The 16,495-nt window shown below is 53.6% G+C and overlaps 1 protein-coding gene across 1 annotated transcript; it reads left to right on the forward strand.

The window, feature by feature from the left end:
* Positions 1 to 5,292: 5,292 nt before the first annotated feature.
* Positions 5,293 to 14,888, forward strand: RPF1 (ribosome production factor 1 homolog). The gene is made up of 9 exons (XM_066597856.1): positions 5,293 to 5,555; positions 6,561 to 6,617; positions 6,941 to 7,021; positions 7,364 to 7,459; positions 7,705 to 7,858; positions 8,029 to 8,111; positions 9,327 to 9,508; positions 9,590 to 9,716; positions 14,372 to 14,888. The coding sequence occupies exons 1-9, from the start codon at positions 5,325 to 5,327 to the stop codon at positions 14,411 to 14,413; spliced, it is 1,053 nt and encodes a 350-aa protein (XP_066453953.1). The 5' UTR covers positions 5,293 to 5,324; the 3' UTR covers positions 14,414 to 14,888.
* Positions 14,889 to 16,495: the final 1,607 nt, after the last annotated feature.

Below are 16,495 nucleotides of genomic sequence, written 5' to 3' on the forward strand. Positions count from 1 at the left end.
GTGGGTCAGCCCCCTCTGAAGCTTCAGGACTTCTGTAAGACAGGTCGACATTTCTGCAAGCAGGATAATATGAAACCCTGAAGCTTATCCGAGGTATACATGCATACTGTAATCTACATGAATTAGAGCAGTGAGGAGGATAACAGGAAAGGGGGCTTCACGAATAGTTATGGATTCTCCAGATGGGATAAGTATTAATATAAGGGGTTTGATTCATAATGACAACCCCTGTCCATATGTCCTATTATTGGGATTTAAGAAGCTAGACCCACGGCCATCAGCCGCACTGACTTGTCTTTTAAAGGGGCTGGACTTTCAAGGGGTTATGCAAGGAGAATACTATTGAGGACCTGTCCTCAGGATAGGTCATCATTGGTTGATCGGCTGGGGTCCGTCGCTAGGGCCCCCGACAGAGCAGCTCAGTGAAATCAACGTGAGCTGTGCCTGCAGTTACAAGCGCCGGCCACTACACAGAGGTCGGTGTGGAGACTTCCGCCGTTTCAGCTCCGACCTCTGTGTATTTGCAGTGCTGACAGCAGGCGCCCCCGCTCAGCTGATCGGTCAGGGTCCCGAGCGACGGACCCCAGCCAAGCTATTGATAACCTTTCCTGAGGATCGGTCATCAGTAGTATTCTCCCTGGAAAATGCCTTTAACCATCCAAGCCTACCTACCGGAATTACCCAGCTACATACCCCTTTATTAGACACTTTTCATGAAAGTAAAAGGGTTGTCCGGTGCTTTTAATTTTAATGACCTGTCCCCAGGATCAGCTGATCGCCAGGCCCGCTGTCAGCGTGGACAGCTCTGCAGGCAGATAGTGCTGTCAACTTTACAGTGGACTGCTTTCGTACTACAGACATAGCTTCCATTGAATTCAATGAGAGTTGTGCCTACAGTACCAAACCAGGCCACTGCCATACAGATGGCGCTATGTGCTTCCAGATCTGGCTGTATTGACAGTAGGCCTGGTGATCAGTACAGCTTTATAGGTGCTTTGTATAAGGCCTGCTGCACACGAACGATCTGGATTCTGCATGTGGGTTCCTGCAGCGGAATCCGTCTGTGACCGCGGCCGGCGACCCCAGGTACCTACATTTCCTGTATTGCGGGTGACCGCGGACACTCGACATAGGTGCTCTGTTTGGTATGGACTGAAGTGGCAACAACCACTGTCACTTTAATCAGCTGATCATGAGTGCTAGACCCCAGCCGATCAACTATTGATGACCCATCCTGAGGACCGGACATCAGCAGGGTAGTAACGGAAAGGATGCGATGTAGCAGGGCCATATTGTAATCTTTGACTGTGCAGTGTGTCCTGCGCCCAAAGTTGACTGGTAGCCTTCGTATAATGGCTCTGCCCCTGTGCTCAGCCTGATGTGAAATGTAATATATATATATTCAAATAAAAACACTGATTGGCTTATTGTTCGATAAGCATAAAAGAGCGTTTGAATTACAGCGGTTTGTCTGACAGGTGCAGATACTACACATCTATTTACTCCCTGCTTGGTCTATGATGTTGGAGGACCCCTTTACATTTAGACTCAGTAATAAGGCTACCAGCATCAGAGTTCTCTCATGCATCCAAATTAATTAGTGATGATCATCGAAGAAAGAACAAGAGGCATCAACTGTGTGAAGTCCCCACTGTGCTCTTGCTGAGGGACCAGCTCAGTGTTAACTTTATTACTAGTACAAAATAGAACAAAGAAACATGTAAAGTCCAATCACAACAGAGATTACCTACAGTGATAAGAGTAAGAAATGTGGATACAATGACTAAACATGGTGTCCAGGAAACGCTCAAGGCCCGACTACTAAGGACAGCGTTACGAGCTTCGGACTGACTGTATTAACCCCTGATTTACCAGTGTCACAGAGGTAATCTTAGCACTCTCACAATGTCACCATGGGGCGGGGGGCGGGGCCCTCATAGCAGTGACAGGTTCCGCCGCTATCAGACATCTATGGCACAACAAATATTATACCGTCCGACTTTACGGACAGTCCAACGGGGGGCACTTAGAGGGGCACTGTGTGGCAGAACCATTTTTTCACCCATACGTAGACACTGGAGTGCTTATAATGTAAACGTTAGCACAAAAATCATTGGGATACCGAATATTTATAATCCAGAGCGCCCCACGTGATGCCGTAATATGCAGACAGTCTATGGCGCAAAACGGAAGGTTTATTAATCAATGGTCTGCGGATATAGAACCCTCAGCTGGGAGTATATAGGAGGGGGGACAGCAGGGAGTGTTTAGGAGGGGGGACAGCAGGGAGTATATAGGAGGGGTACAGCAGGGAGTGTTTAGGAGGGGGGACAGCAGGGAGTATATAGGAGGGGGGGACAGTAGGGAGTGTATAGGAGGGGGGACAGCAGGGAGTGTTTAGGAGGGGGGACAGCAGGGAGTGTTTAGGAGGGGGGACAGCAGGGAGTATATAGGAGGGGGGACAGCAGGGAGTATATAGGAGGGGGGACAGCAGGGAGTATATAGGAGGGGGGACAGCAGGGAGTATATAGGAGGGGGGACAGCAGGGAGTGTTTAGGAGGGGGGACAGCAGGGAGTGTTTAGGAGGGGGGACAGCAGGGAGTGTTTAGGAGGGGGGACAGCAGGGAGTATATAGGAGGGGGGACAGCTGGGAGTATATAGGAGGGGGGACAGCAGGGAGTGTTTAGGAGGGGGGACAGCAGGGAGTATATAGGAGGGGGGACAGCAGGGAGTATATAGGAGGGGGGACAGCAAGGAGTGTTTAGGAGGGCGGACAGCAGGGAGTATATAGGAGGGGGGACAGCAGGGAGTGTTTAGGAGGGGGGACAGCAGGGAGTGTTTAGGAGGGGGGACAGCTGGGAGTATATAGGAGGGGGGACAGCAGGGAGTATATAGGAGGGGGGACAGCAGGGAGTGTTTAGGAGGGGGGACAGCAGGGAGTATATAGGAGGGGGGACAGCAGGGAGTGTTTAGGAGGGGGGACAGCAGGTAGTGTATAGGAAGGGGGACAGTAGGGAGTGTATAGGAGGGGGGGCAGAGAGTATATAGGAGGGGGACAGCAGGGAGTGTTTAGGAGGGGGACAGCAGGGAGTATATAGGAGGGGGGACAGCAGGGGGTGCATAGGAGGGGGACAGCAGGGAGTGTTTAGGAGGGGGGACAGCAGGGAGTGTTTAGGAGGGGGGACAGCAGGGAGTATATAGGAGGGGGGACAGCAGGGAGTGTTTAGGAGGGGGGACAGCAGGGAGTATATAGGAGGGGGGACAGCAGGGAGTGTTTAGGAGGGGGGACAGCAGGGAGTGTTTAGGAGGGGGGACAGCAGGGAGTATATAGGAGGGGGGACAGCAGGGAGTATATAGGAGGGGGGACAGCAGGGAGTATATAGGAGGGGGGACAGCAGGGAGTGTTTAGGAGGGGGGACAGCAGGGAGTGTTTAGGAGGGGGGACAGCAGGGAGTGTTTAGGAGGGGGGACAGCTGGGAGTATATAGGAGGGGGGACAGCTGGGAGTATATAGGAGGGGGGACAGCAGGGAGTGTTTAGGAGGGGGGACAGCAGGGAGTATATAGGAGGGGGGACAGCAGGGAGTATATAGGAGGGGGGACAGCAAGGAGTGTTTAGGAGGGGGGACAGCAGGGAGTATATAGAGGGGGGACAGCAGGGAGTGTTTAGGAGGGGGGACAGCAGGGAGTGTTTAGGAGGGGGGACAGCTGGGAGTATATAGGAGGGGGGACAGCAGGGAGTATATAGGAGGGGGGACAGCAGGGAGTGTTTAGGAGGGGGGACAGCAGGGAGTATATAGGAGGGGGGACAGCAGGGAGTGTTTAGGAGGGGGGACAGCAGGTAGTGTATAGGAGGGGGGACAGTAGGGAGTGTATAGGAGGGGGGGCAGAGAGTATATAGGAGGGGGACAGCAGGGAGTGTTTAGGAGGGGGACAGCAGGGAGTATATAGGAGGGGGGACAGCAGGGGGTGCATAGGAGGGGGACAGCAGGGAGTGTTTAGGAGGGGGGACAGCAGGGAGTGTTTAGGAGGGGGGACAGCAGGGAGTGTTTAGGAGGGGGGACAGCAGGGAGTATATAGGAGGGGGGACAGCAGGGAGTGTTTAGGAGGGGGGACAGCAGGGAGTATATAGGAGGGGGGACAGCAGGGAGTGTTTAGGAGGGGGGACAGCAGGGAGTATATAGGAGGGGGGACAGCAGGGAGTGTTTAGGAGGGGGGACAGCAGGGAGTGTATAGGAGGGGGGACAGCAGGGAGTGTATAGGAGGGGGGACAGCAGGGAGTGTTTAGGAGGGGGGACAGCTGGGAGTATATAGGAGGGGGGACAGCAGGGAGTATATAGGAGGGGGGACAGCAGGGAGTGTTTAGGAGGGGGGACAGCAGGGAGTGTATAGGAGGGGGGACAGTAGGGAGTGTATAGGAGGGGGGGCAGAGAGTATATAGGAGGGGGACAGCAGGGAGTGTTTAGGAGGGGGACAGCAGGGAGTATATAGGAGGGGGGACAGCAGGGGGTGCATAGGAGGGGGACAGCAGGGAGTGTTTAGGAGGGGGGACAGCAGGGAGTGTTTAGGAGGGGGGACAGCAGGGAGTGTTTAGGAGGGGGGACAGCAGGGAGTATATAGGAGGGGGGACAGCAGGGAGTATATAGGAGGGGGGACAGCAGGGAGTGTTTAGGAGGGGGGACAGCAGGGAGTATATAGGAGGGGGGACAGCAGGGAGTGTTTAGGAGGGGGGACAGCAGGGAGTATATAGGAGGGGGGACAGCAGGGAGTGTTTAGGAGGGGGGACAGCAGGGAGTGTTTAGGAGGGGGGACAGCAGGGAGTGTATAGGAGGGGGGACAGCAGGGAGTGTATAGGAGGGGGGACAGCAGGGAGTGTTTAGGAGGGGGGACAGCTGGGAGTATATAGGAGGGGGGACAGCAGGGAGTGTTTAGGAGGGGGGACAGCTGGGAGTATATAGGAGGGGGGACAGCAGGGAGTATATAGGAGGGGGGACAGCAGGGAGTGTTTAGGAGGGGGGACAGCAGGGAGTGTATAGGAGGGGGGACAGCAGGGAGTGTTTAGGAGGGGGGACAGCTGGGAGTATATAGGAGGGGGGACAGCAGGGAGTGTTTAGGAGGGGGGACAGCTGGGAGTATATAGGAGGGGGGACAGCAGGGAGTGTTTAGGAGGGGGGACAGCAGGGAGTGTATAGGAGGGGGGACAGCAGGGGGTGTATAGGAGGGGGACGGCAGGGAGTGTATAGTTAGACCTCGTTTCCATGACAACAGAGTGACCCGGAAGCGGAAGTGCGGCGGTGGTCCCGGAAGTGCCGTCTTCTGCTCCCACATGGCTGCAGGAAAGAACTCCGAGTCTGGAGGGGAGAAGAAGGGCAAGAAGAGGAAAAGTAGAACGCCGGAGGGGAACCATGAGCCGGACGGGAGCGGGGAGCAGCCCGGGGGCACCGGGGAGCAGCAGCCGGCCGCCGCCGCCTTCCCTCCCGCCTTCTCGGTGTCGGAGATCAAGAACAAGCAGCGCCGACACTTCATGTTCATGAAGCTGAAGATGGAGAAGAGGAAGGTGAGGAGCGCGAGGCCCCGGCGTCCAATCAGCGCGCAGCTTCTACTCTCTGCCAGCCTGGGGGATGGAAGCCGCGAGCTGATTGGTTGTTCCTCTGGTCTCCACCTGTGTGACTGAGGCTCGGGGTCTGCAGCGGGATATGGGGGGACCGGCGCCCGTTTATTTATGGTAATGTAGGGGTTACACATTAGTACCGCTGCGGGAACTATTGGGGACGTTGGTGTCGCCATGACGCATCCCTCGAAGTGACCCGGACCCCCAGCACAGTGCGTTATACCCGCCGCCGCTGGATCTTGTTCACCCCGATGACCCTTTTCAGTTTTTTGCTAATGGAGTATAACAGCATAGATACAGCCGGTCGGCGCCCCCCCCCCCCCACCCCCCCCCCACCGCGGGGCCGTCTCCATGCGTTGGGACCTCCACACAGCGACCGCTGCGCCCCCTCATTCCTGCGTATTCGCGGAGCGCTGTAACGCCATCCGTAGTGCAGCTCTGGGCGGAGCTCGGAAGTCTTGTAGAGCTTCCAGGACCTGCGATGCTGGCAGTAAGGTAGCAGCGCCCGCCCGGGTACAGCGCCGGCGCCCGATCTCTGGAGAACATATTTGCATCACCACCTATGGTGTGGCTGATTACTGATGTCCGTGGGCAGTATGATGGCAGTGAGGGGGCCGCGGTTGTACCCCAGAGTGTCAGTTAGGGTTTCCTATTACGGTGATGTGTGACCGTCTGTGCACCTCTGTGGGCTGGAGGCAGACTGCGAGCGCGTCGATCTTCCCATAGAAGTGAATGGAGCCGCGTTCACACATGCAGACCACCACTGCATTCACCAGGCATTGGGGTCCATCAGTTTCAGGACCGCCGGGGGTTCACGGCGATCAGACATGGAGATCTCATCTGCGGGGAAGCTTTGCGTACGGGATGAATGATGGCGGTGGGGTTTCCCTCGGACGACGGTATGAGGTCATTGTGCAGAACTTTGTATTGATGGATTTTGTCATCTTGCAGGAGAAGCTGGCCCTCAAGAAGAAGCGGAAGAAGGAGCGAGAAGCCCTCGGGGACAAGGTGTGTTGTGGACCCTCAGGGCCGATGTGGAAGGGTTATTAACCAAAGGACCTTCCCCCTTAGGATTAATTCAGACAGGCGTGTTGTCTGAGACACTTTGGCGCAGCACTACCAGACGGCGCGTTTCATGTAGGACGTGCAGCGGCTCACACAGACCCCCGGTGACCTGCGTACAGCCTCATAGGTTACAATGGGGCTCTGGGATACGTGGGCCAGAAGGTTGCCTGTCTGAGTGGCCCCTTAACCCCTTAATGACATCCAGTCGGAGGGAGATACGGTTTTTATGCAATTATTAATTTTTATTTATTTTTATTGTTTTTCAGGCGCCACCAAAAGCGGTTCCCAAAACTATTGAAAATCAGCGAGTCTACGATGAAACGACCGTCGATCCAGCAGATGAGGAGGTGAATGGCTGGTGCTGAGCACGTAACACGCTGCCCCCTAGTGACCACTTCCTTGTAAAATGTTTGCCATAAGTTTATGATAAGACGAGGTGAAACAATAGAAATATTCCGTCTTCTCTGGAGCCGCGTCTGTTGAATTAGCCGCTGACGATCCGCGATCGGGTCATGTGACTCTAGACCGGGATTATGCGGAATGACTAATAATAAAAATAGATCAAAAGTGCCACAAACGCAGCGTTGTATGTGCAGAAGAAGCGTGCGGCGCTCTGTACACTGCGGTGTGCGGCTTGTATCCAGGATTTTGCGCGGTGATGCTGACGCCCCCCTTGTCTCTTCCCCCAGGTGGCTTATGATGCGGCTACAGATGAATTTGCGCCTTACTTCAACAGACAGACGACACCCAAGATCCTCATCACGACCTCGGACCGGCCCCGCGGTGTAAGGGCCCTCCTGCTTCTCAGCTCTTCTCTTTAGTAGCTTGTTAATCCCTTTATATTATTGTGTTTGAGGTGGGGGTCCCGCCTAGTACTCAGGGGGGGCTCCCCTGACCCACCGATGCGAAGACTAGAGAGGTGGCCACATGACCACTGCTTTTGTCATCCGCGGCTGTGGGCGTGATGGAAGCGGCTGAAGATGCGTATTTGGCCATGTCTATAATTAACTCTTTCCTTTCCATCTTCCAGCGTTCAGTGCGGTTCACGGAGCAGCTGTCCTCCATTATACCGAACTCGCATGTATATTACAGGAGGGGTCTCGCGCTGAAGAAGATCATCCCGCAGTGTGTAGCCAGAGATTTCACCGACCTCATTGTCATCAATGAAGATCGCAAAGTTCCAAGTATCCTTAAAAGCAACAACTTTCTTTTTTTTTTTTTCCCTTTCCTTCTTGTACTTTATTTATGATGACAAACGAAATGTTGCAATGACTTGTACGCATCTGCCGCTTTCTCCCATCCCGTATGGATATGATGCTTCTTACCCCGTTGTGTCCTTGACTCCGGTGCCCAGACGGTCTTGTCCTTAGTCATTTGCCTGATGGGCCAACCGCTCATTTTAAGATGAGTAACACGCGCCTGCGTAAAGAAATCAAGGTATGTTTGTCCATTTGTACCCATTTCAATCCTGAACCAGGTATATTACTTAAAGCGACCCTCCAGCCCTGTAGACACAGGACCGCCGCACCGCTTCTGACTGCCTGATGCACAGTGTATTGGTATGCAGTAATGGTCTCTGACCCCACCTGCTGCTCTGACTGATCGGTGCGGCTCATGTGGGCAGCACTGGCCAATCAAAGGAGTGTGTAGCGTCTTAATGTTGCACTAGCAATACACAGTGTGCATTACATAGTCTGAGAAGCGGTGCGGCGGTCTGTTTGTCCAGGACTTAGAGGGTCTATGTGTTTTTTGTGGCTGAGGACTGAATGCACAAAACAATTTAAAGCGTACCCGCTGCTAAGGTGCCCCCTCGGTCCATTGTAGCTGCTCTGAAACCATGTAGTTTCTGCAGTGCATCATGTGCCATTCAGCCAATCACAGGCTTCAGCAGTGACTCTGCTGTGAACGGCTCATGACTGCTGCAGGAACGTCCTGGTTTTGGAGCGTCGGGGAGTGGAACAGCTGCGATGTACTGTACCCAGGGCTGCGGTTTTGTGCCTTCCTTAGCCACTTTTTTTCTCCTTCTTCAAATGTGAGAAAATCCCTTTAATTTCCTCATTCTGGAGCACGTCTAAGGATGCTTTCACATCTGGATGTGGATATGCATAAAAACTGCAGCATCTTTTGCGTTCCTGATTTTTGGTGCAGATGTTGATGTGGAGCCGCAGCAGTCGTCACCCTCTCAGTTCAATGTGATGACGTCTGCTGCGGATCTGCACCAGTGGTGGGGATTTTGCTGCAGATTTTACGTCCGGACATTCTGCATAGAAAATCCCCATCATACAGGAGCAGCAGTATGGGTGCTCACACTGCCGAAAAGGTCTGCATTACATCAGGGCAGAAATTGGCCCGTGGTGCGACATTTAAACCTGCAGCGTGTCAATCTTGGCAGCGGAATTGCAGTCCAAATTCCACTTTTTCAAAATTCTATATAATTCTATGTCACAAAATGTTAATGTGGATTTGCTGCAGACTTTCTGCTGTGGGTGGATCCGCTCCATGTGGATGTAGCGTAAAGATGGAAACTACAAGCTTTCAGCCACTACCTGTGCAGCCTCGCCTGGAGGAATGACGGAGCGCCGTGACCTCAGGAGGCGTCATATGTTTGTATACTCGTACACGCATGTATTTCCTGTCTTGTACTGTTTACAGAGAAAAGGCAAGGAACCCACGGAGCACAAGCCTGAGGTCATCCTAAACAACTTCACCACCCGCCTCGGTCACTCCATCGGTCGCATGTTCGCCTCTCTCTACCCGCACGACCCCCATTTTATAGGAAGACAGGTGGCGACTTTCCACAACCAGCGGGATTACATCTTCTTCAGATACCACAGGTACTTGGAGGCTGCGGCCGCCAGTTGATGCGTACGACACCGACGGCGGCAAATCTGTGACCTTGTTTGTTTCATTTGCAGATACATTTTTAAAAATGAAAAGAAAGTGGGAATTCAGGAGCTCGGACCGCGATTTACACTGAAGCTGCGCTCCCTGCAGAAGGGAACGTTTGACTCAAAGTACGGAGAATACGAGTGGATTCATAAGGTGAGTCCGATGGGAGTTGTGGTGATCACCAGGCTGCCGCCATTCTGCTGTTTCCCATACTGGTATAGTGGTCAGACATGCCCGGTTAGCCGGAGACATACTTGTCCCAATCCAGTTTGGGTCCAACAGTGCAAGAACATCCACGACTGGCGTAGATCATACACTGGGTCACATGGTATGGTCTTATTGCCCCAGTTGGTGAGGTCATCACAGGGGGCGCCATTCAGCTCATCACAATAAATAAGCACATCCCCTCTCCAGTCTCTGTATCCTCTGTGACGAGGGAGGACGGCGGGCTTATTTATTGAAATGAACTAAACAACCAAATCCCTGCGATGTGTTGGCTGCCCCCAAGAGGGGAGGAAGAAACTACATCTTACGATGCAGCTTTGTGTCTGGATGCCTTTTAGGACCAAAAACATGTTCTGATTTGACGTTTTGGTAACAGGAAGTCTTTGTGGCAGGTGAAGTATCCCTGCAGCCTGTAGGGATTGGCCGGCCGCCTCGGCTGGTCGTCACTACGGCTGTAAAGTTAATGAGGCCTAGTACAGGGCGCAGTTACAAATACGGATCCGGCGCCAAATCTTATACCGCTGTTCTATATTGAAATAATAGTACCGTACTTGAATAAGAAGACATGGATGCCCTACATCAGGGGTGTCAAACTCATTTTCACTGAGGGCCACATCGGGCTTATGGTGACCTTCAAAGGGCCGATTGTAAGACAGTATAGTGAGGGCTTGTTCACACAAGCGTATTTGCGTACATAATATGCAGTGAATAGAAGCCATTGATTTCAGTGAGTTCAGTCACATGATGTATATTTTCACACAGCATGACCTATTTTGTTGCGTACTACGCACCCCAATAGGCCATTGAAGTGAATGGGCCGTGCAAATATGTGGTGAATGCGCAGGAAACCAATGTATTCACTGCATATTTGGGCACCATCTCAGTGGCCCCATCTGCGTTCTTTTTTCCGTGCCTAAATATGCAGGCATTAGCAATTTTTGATTGCGCAAATACACAGCGTATTTGTGCTACCGAAATACCCATGTGAACAAGCCCTAATAGTGACCCCCCCAGCAGCCACCATTAACCCCCCCCCCTCTCAGCAGCCACCATTAACCCCCCCCCCTCTCAGCAGCCACCATTAACCCCCCCCCCTCTCAGCAGCCACCATTAACCCCCCCCCCCCTCTCAGCAGCCACCATTAACCCCCCCCCCCCTCTCAGCAGCCACCATTAACCCCCCCCCCTCTCAGCAGCCACCATTAACCCCCCCCCCTCTCAGCAGCCACCATTAACCCCCCCCCCTCTCAGCAGCCACCATTAACCCCCCCCCTCTCAGCAGCCACCATTAACCCCCCCCCCTCTCAGCAGCCACCATTAACCCCCCCCCTCTCAGCAGCCACCATTAACCCCCCCCCTCTCAGCAGCCACCATTAACCCCCCCCCTCTCAGCAGCCACCATTAACCCCCCCCCTCTCAGCAGCCACCATTAACCCCCCCCCCCTCTCAGCAGCCACCATTAACCCCCCCCCCCTCTCAGCAGCCACCATTAACCCCCCCCCTCTCAGCAGCCACCATTAACCCCCCCCCTCTCAGCAGCCACCATTAACCCCCCCCCCTCAGCAGCCACCATTAACCCCCCCCCCTCAGCAGCCACCATTAACCCCCCCCCCCTCAGCAGCCACCATTAACCCCCCCCCCCTCAGCAGCCACCATTAACCCCCCCCCCCTCTCAGCAGCCACCATTAACCCCCCCCCTCTCAGCAGCCACCATTAACCCCCCCCTCTCAGCAGCCACCATTAACCCCCCCTCTCAGCAGCCACCATTAACCCCCCCCCCTCTCAGCAGCCACCATTAACCCCCCCCCCTCTCAGCAGCCACCATTAACCCCCCCCTCTCAGCAGCCACCATTAACCCCCCCTCTCAGCAGCCACCATTAACCCCCCCCTCTCAGCAGCCACCATTAACCCCCCCTCTCAGCAGCCACCATTAACCCCCCCCTCTCAGCAGCCACCATTAACCCCCCCCTCTCAGCAGCCACCATTAACCCCCCCCTCTCAGCAGCCACCATTAACCCCCCCCTCTCAGCAGCCACCATTAACCCCCCCCTCTCAGCAGCCACCATTAACCCCCCCCTCTCAGCAGCCACCATTAACCCCCCCTCTCAGCAGCCACCATTAACCCCCCCCCTCTCAGCAGCCACCATTAACCCCCCCTCTCAGCAGCCACCATTAACCCCCCCCCTCTCAGCAGCCACCATTAACCCCCCCCTCTCAGCAGCCACCATTAACCCCCCCCTCTCAGCAGCCACCATTAACCCCCCCCCCCTCTCAGCAGCCACCATTAACCCCCCCCTCTCAGCAGCCACCATTAACCCCCCCCCCCTCTCAGCAGCCACCATTAACCCCCCCCCCCTCTCAGCAGCCACCATTAACCCCCCCCCTCTCAGCAGCCACCATTAACCCCCCCCCCTCTCAGCAGCCACCATTAACCCCCCCCTCTCAGCAGCCACCATTAACCCCCCCCCCCTCTCAGCAGCCACCATTAACCCCCCCTCTCAGCAGCCACCATTAACCCCCCCCCCCTCTCAGCAGCCACCATTAACCCCCCCCCCCTCTCAGCAGCCACCATTAACCCCCCCCCCTCTCAGCAGCCACCATTAACCCCCCCCCCTCTCAGCAGCCACCATTAACCCCCCCCCCTCTCAGCAGCCACCATTAACCCCCCCCCCCTCTCAGCAGCCACCATTAACCCCCCCCCCCCTCTCAGCAGCCACCATTAACCCCCCCCCCCCCCTCTCAGCAGCCACCATTAACCCCCCCCCCCCCTCTCAGCAGTCACCATTAACCCCCCCCCCCCCCCCTCTCAGCAGTCACCATTAACCCCCCCTCTCAGCAGCCATTAATACCATTAACACCCCCCTCGGCAGCAACCACTAAATCCCCCCTAAACCACATACTTACCTCCTCCTTGCTGTCTGCGCTGCTTCCCCCCCGCTCACATATTAACATTTTCCACATCACTTCTGCTTATTCAGCAGTTCCAGCAGCCTGATTGGTTGTTTGGGTTGGCTGATTCACCAAGCAACCAATCAGGTTGCTGGAATTGCTGAATAGGGCAGAAGTGTTGTGAAAAATGTTAATATGCCAGCGGGGACCTGCAGCACTCCAGCTGGTAATAGCTTAGTGGTGAGCAGCGTCGGCACGCCGCGGGCCACATGAAACGAGGCAGCGGGCCGGATTCGGCCCGCGGGCCTTGTGTTTGACACATGTGCCCTACATGATGGGATGGCGCCCGGGCCCCTGGGGCCCAGAACATGGATTTCAATTTTGTGTTGTGGCCCCTGTAACCTGGGGCTCATCTGCACCTTTCACTATAGGACATCAGTATGAGATCGAGCGTCGGATCCGGCTTTTTTCACTGCACCCCGGATCTGCATCCAGCCTGCGGGGAGGTCCTTTCATCACGTCGGCATCTCCTGCGTTATAGTTTCTCTATTTGTCCATTATTTTATTTTCTTTTATCGTCTGTTATTCCTCTACATACGGATGCATCATAGAGCGTATCTTACAATCCATGCGGGTTATTTACTTCCGCCAACAACATGCTGGTCTATATGAAGCCTGCGTCGGCGATCAGTGATCGATGTATTAGGAGATGCAAGCTGCACCTAACTGGGATCTGCAATAGGATTTTGGTGGAATCTGTCAGTTTCTGACCTAGATTATAGTAAGAGGCGGCTGTACCCCTTGTAAAGCTGCGTCGGGGTGCAGCGTACGGCCTCAAGTCAGTTCTTAAATAGGCCCTGTTGTTGGTGCCTGGGGTGGAGGGATTACCCGTCTACTATGAACAACACGGAGTAAATGAACAAAAGGCTAATAGCGGCCGAAGGAACCACGCTGGAGATAATATAAGGAAGCTGAGCTGGAGATAATATAAGGAAGCTGAGCGGAGGGCTGTGTACCCTGTAAAGGGGGTCCAACTGCACAAATTACATATGGAGGAGAGGAAAGTATTTTAGCCCCAGTGGGGAGGCCTGTGGTGTCATGTTGGGGGTCTCGATTACTGATTTGGTGCCCATAAAGTATTATCAAACAGAAAGGTGCATAAATGGGGCCCATGTGGTTAAGGCTAGAGCTGCATCGTTACTTCTGGTTGTGTGACCAAAAATCACAGTGCAGCCCAAAAATGTTGAACTGCCCCTCAGGTTGGTTGCATTCAGTGCGAGTTGCAGGGTGCAAAAAATAAAAAATTGCGACAGGTGGTGCAGTTGCACCCGGGCCCAGGAGCCTTAGGGGGCCCATAAGGCCTCTCTTCTCCATATAGGGAGCCCAGTACTATAAGTAAAGCATTATAGTTGGGGCCCTGTTACAGGTTTTGCATTGGGGCCCAGGAGCTTCAAGTTACGCCTCTGGCCAAAAGCAGCAAGTGTTAGTGAGACACCGGTGCTTGTAGGAAAGAATCCCTCTATAGCGCCATCCGCAGGAGCGTGGGCCTCTTCTGCTGTAGTCATACAGAAAACTGTGACTTAAGACTCCCAAACCGCTCTGCGGCCCCGATTACGGCTCTATCACACCAACCGCCTGTCTGTGACATTCTTATAGGCAGTAGAATTGATTACTTTCTCTTCTCTTCCCTCACAGCGACATCAAATGGACACAAATAGAAGAAAATTCCACTTATAGGACTTTTCACCCTTTTGCCTGGAGCTGCAGACAAGCTGTAATGGAATTACCTGCAGAGTCTTCCTGCGCGGCGCCCTCTGGTGGAGGTGGGGAAGAAGACGTCTGGAGAGGAAACATTTTTTTTAATTTTTTTTCCTTCTTCCCCATTGGGACAGACTGGGCGGGCGGCTGGCTGCTGCTTCTGTTGTGAGAGATTCCCCTTCCCAGGATGCTGTGCAGGCGGCTGCAGCCCCTCGCTGTGTCACATCCCAGGAGTCAGGAAACACAAGACTTCTGGTTTCTAAGAATTAATGTTGTATTTCCTGCCTGTCTATCTTATCCATCAGCTGGAGGCTCTGTTCTCTCCCGGGGTCTTCGCCTCGCCGGGGGCAAGTGGGCCGCTCACAGTGTGAGAGCAGAATATACAATAAAACCGATAACTGTGTTGCAGCCTGACTGCAGACCAGTGCAGCGCAAATATACAGTATTTATAGAAGGGCAGCGTGGCGGGCTTTCTTTCTTTATGGAATTAATCTGTTTTGCTCAGGAACTGCGCCCCCCTTAGGCTGTGGTGTGGTACTGCAACACTGACTGGAATTGAGAGGGATTAGTCTTCTAAAACTAAATGCAAGTTACTAACAATATGGACGTATTAGAAAGGTTTACGTTTTGGAATTTCTGCACAGATTCACGTCACAATCCGCCGCTGTTAGGTGTGGATTTCATCCCCTCGTGTAAATCCACAGCACACAGTGACAGAGGATGTAAAATCTGCGCTGAGGGTCACTTTATGTTGCAGCTGTTTTCTTTCTCCCCGCGGGGTCGATGGAATTGCTTGAACTATCCCCAATGTAACCGTCACAGCCCGTTCCACTAGTAATCCTCAGCATTGCTGCAGTGTGAACCCCGAGGATGGATTTGGCCTCCGGCTGCTGTTATAGGGATGGGCGCACATGACAGATGTTATCCTTCTAGGGCACATGTGTCAAACTTAAGGCCTGCGCCCCAAATCTGGGCCGGCACATCATTTTACGTTGCCTGTACGGCTCTCATACCCCGGCTGGTCCTCACTACCTTTTACTGCTCCTGGGTAAACTTCAGCACCAATACTCTGGAATGGCCGTCGGCTCTTGCGCACCACAGTCTCCCCTTTAAGGTACCTTTAAAGAGTATCTGTCTGTTTCGGAAGCTTTTGACATGTTAAACGGTTTGAGCAGTGGAGGACCCGCTCCTGAGACCCTGCTGAGCGCAAGAGTGGCACTCACCCTGGTGGTGCTTCGTCTGCCCTTGCAGGTTTCTGGCACCTACCTGCAGCTGCAGGCACTCGTATAGGGGTCTATAGCTCTCGCTGCAGGCACTCGTATAGGGGTCTAGAGCTCTCACTGCAGACGCTCTTCAGCAGACACCGTTCTAGCAAGCGGCAGCGGACTCAGCATGCTGAACCCCCACGGATCAAAAGTTTCTGAATAGTGCAGTTACTTTATAGTTCTTGTCCATTCAGCGAGCGCAGGACACAAGTTTTATCATTAATCCCCCATCCTGTCCTTGGATCTATTCTTGTTTTTCTGCAACAAGTAGCCATAATGACCCGTACAGATCAGATCTGGCAGGAGGTCGTTCACACCGCTGCTGATTACACCCCTTCGGTTTGAATTTAGTTGAAAGGGTAAAATCTGCTGCAAATCAGCAACGTGTGAACGCATCCCTGATAAAGCTGGAAGTCGGCAGTGACTCTGCGACTCCTCCTCAAAGAGAAACCAGTCCCTAGAAGTTGTCACATGGACTAAAACATTGTGTGATTGTAACGATATACAGGGGGTGAACAAAAATATGGAAACACTGTATGAAATGCATGCAGTCACATGGGATTATAAATCAGATTTCAATAAGAAACATAGAGGCTGATTTTACGCAGAGGTTATGACACAGATGCTGCTGGGCAGAAGTGAACATCTGTCTGAGCAAGACTGTTCCATAAACACAGATGTGGAGGGAAACCTGTCAGCCAAGCAGGGGTCAAGAGGACAGCTCAGTGCTAATAGTTAAAATCCTATGCATTTCCTACGGCGTTTCCATATTTTTTTCCCCCACACCCTGTAAGTT

Source organism: Eleutherodactylus coqui, chromosome 3, assembly GCF_035609145.1.
Source record: "Eleutherodactylus coqui strain aEleCoq1 chromosome 3, aEleCoq1.hap1, whole genome shotgun sequence".
Lineage (NCBI taxonomy): Eukaryota > Metazoa > Chordata > Amphibia > Anura > Eleutherodactylidae > Eleutherodactylus > Eleutherodactylus coqui.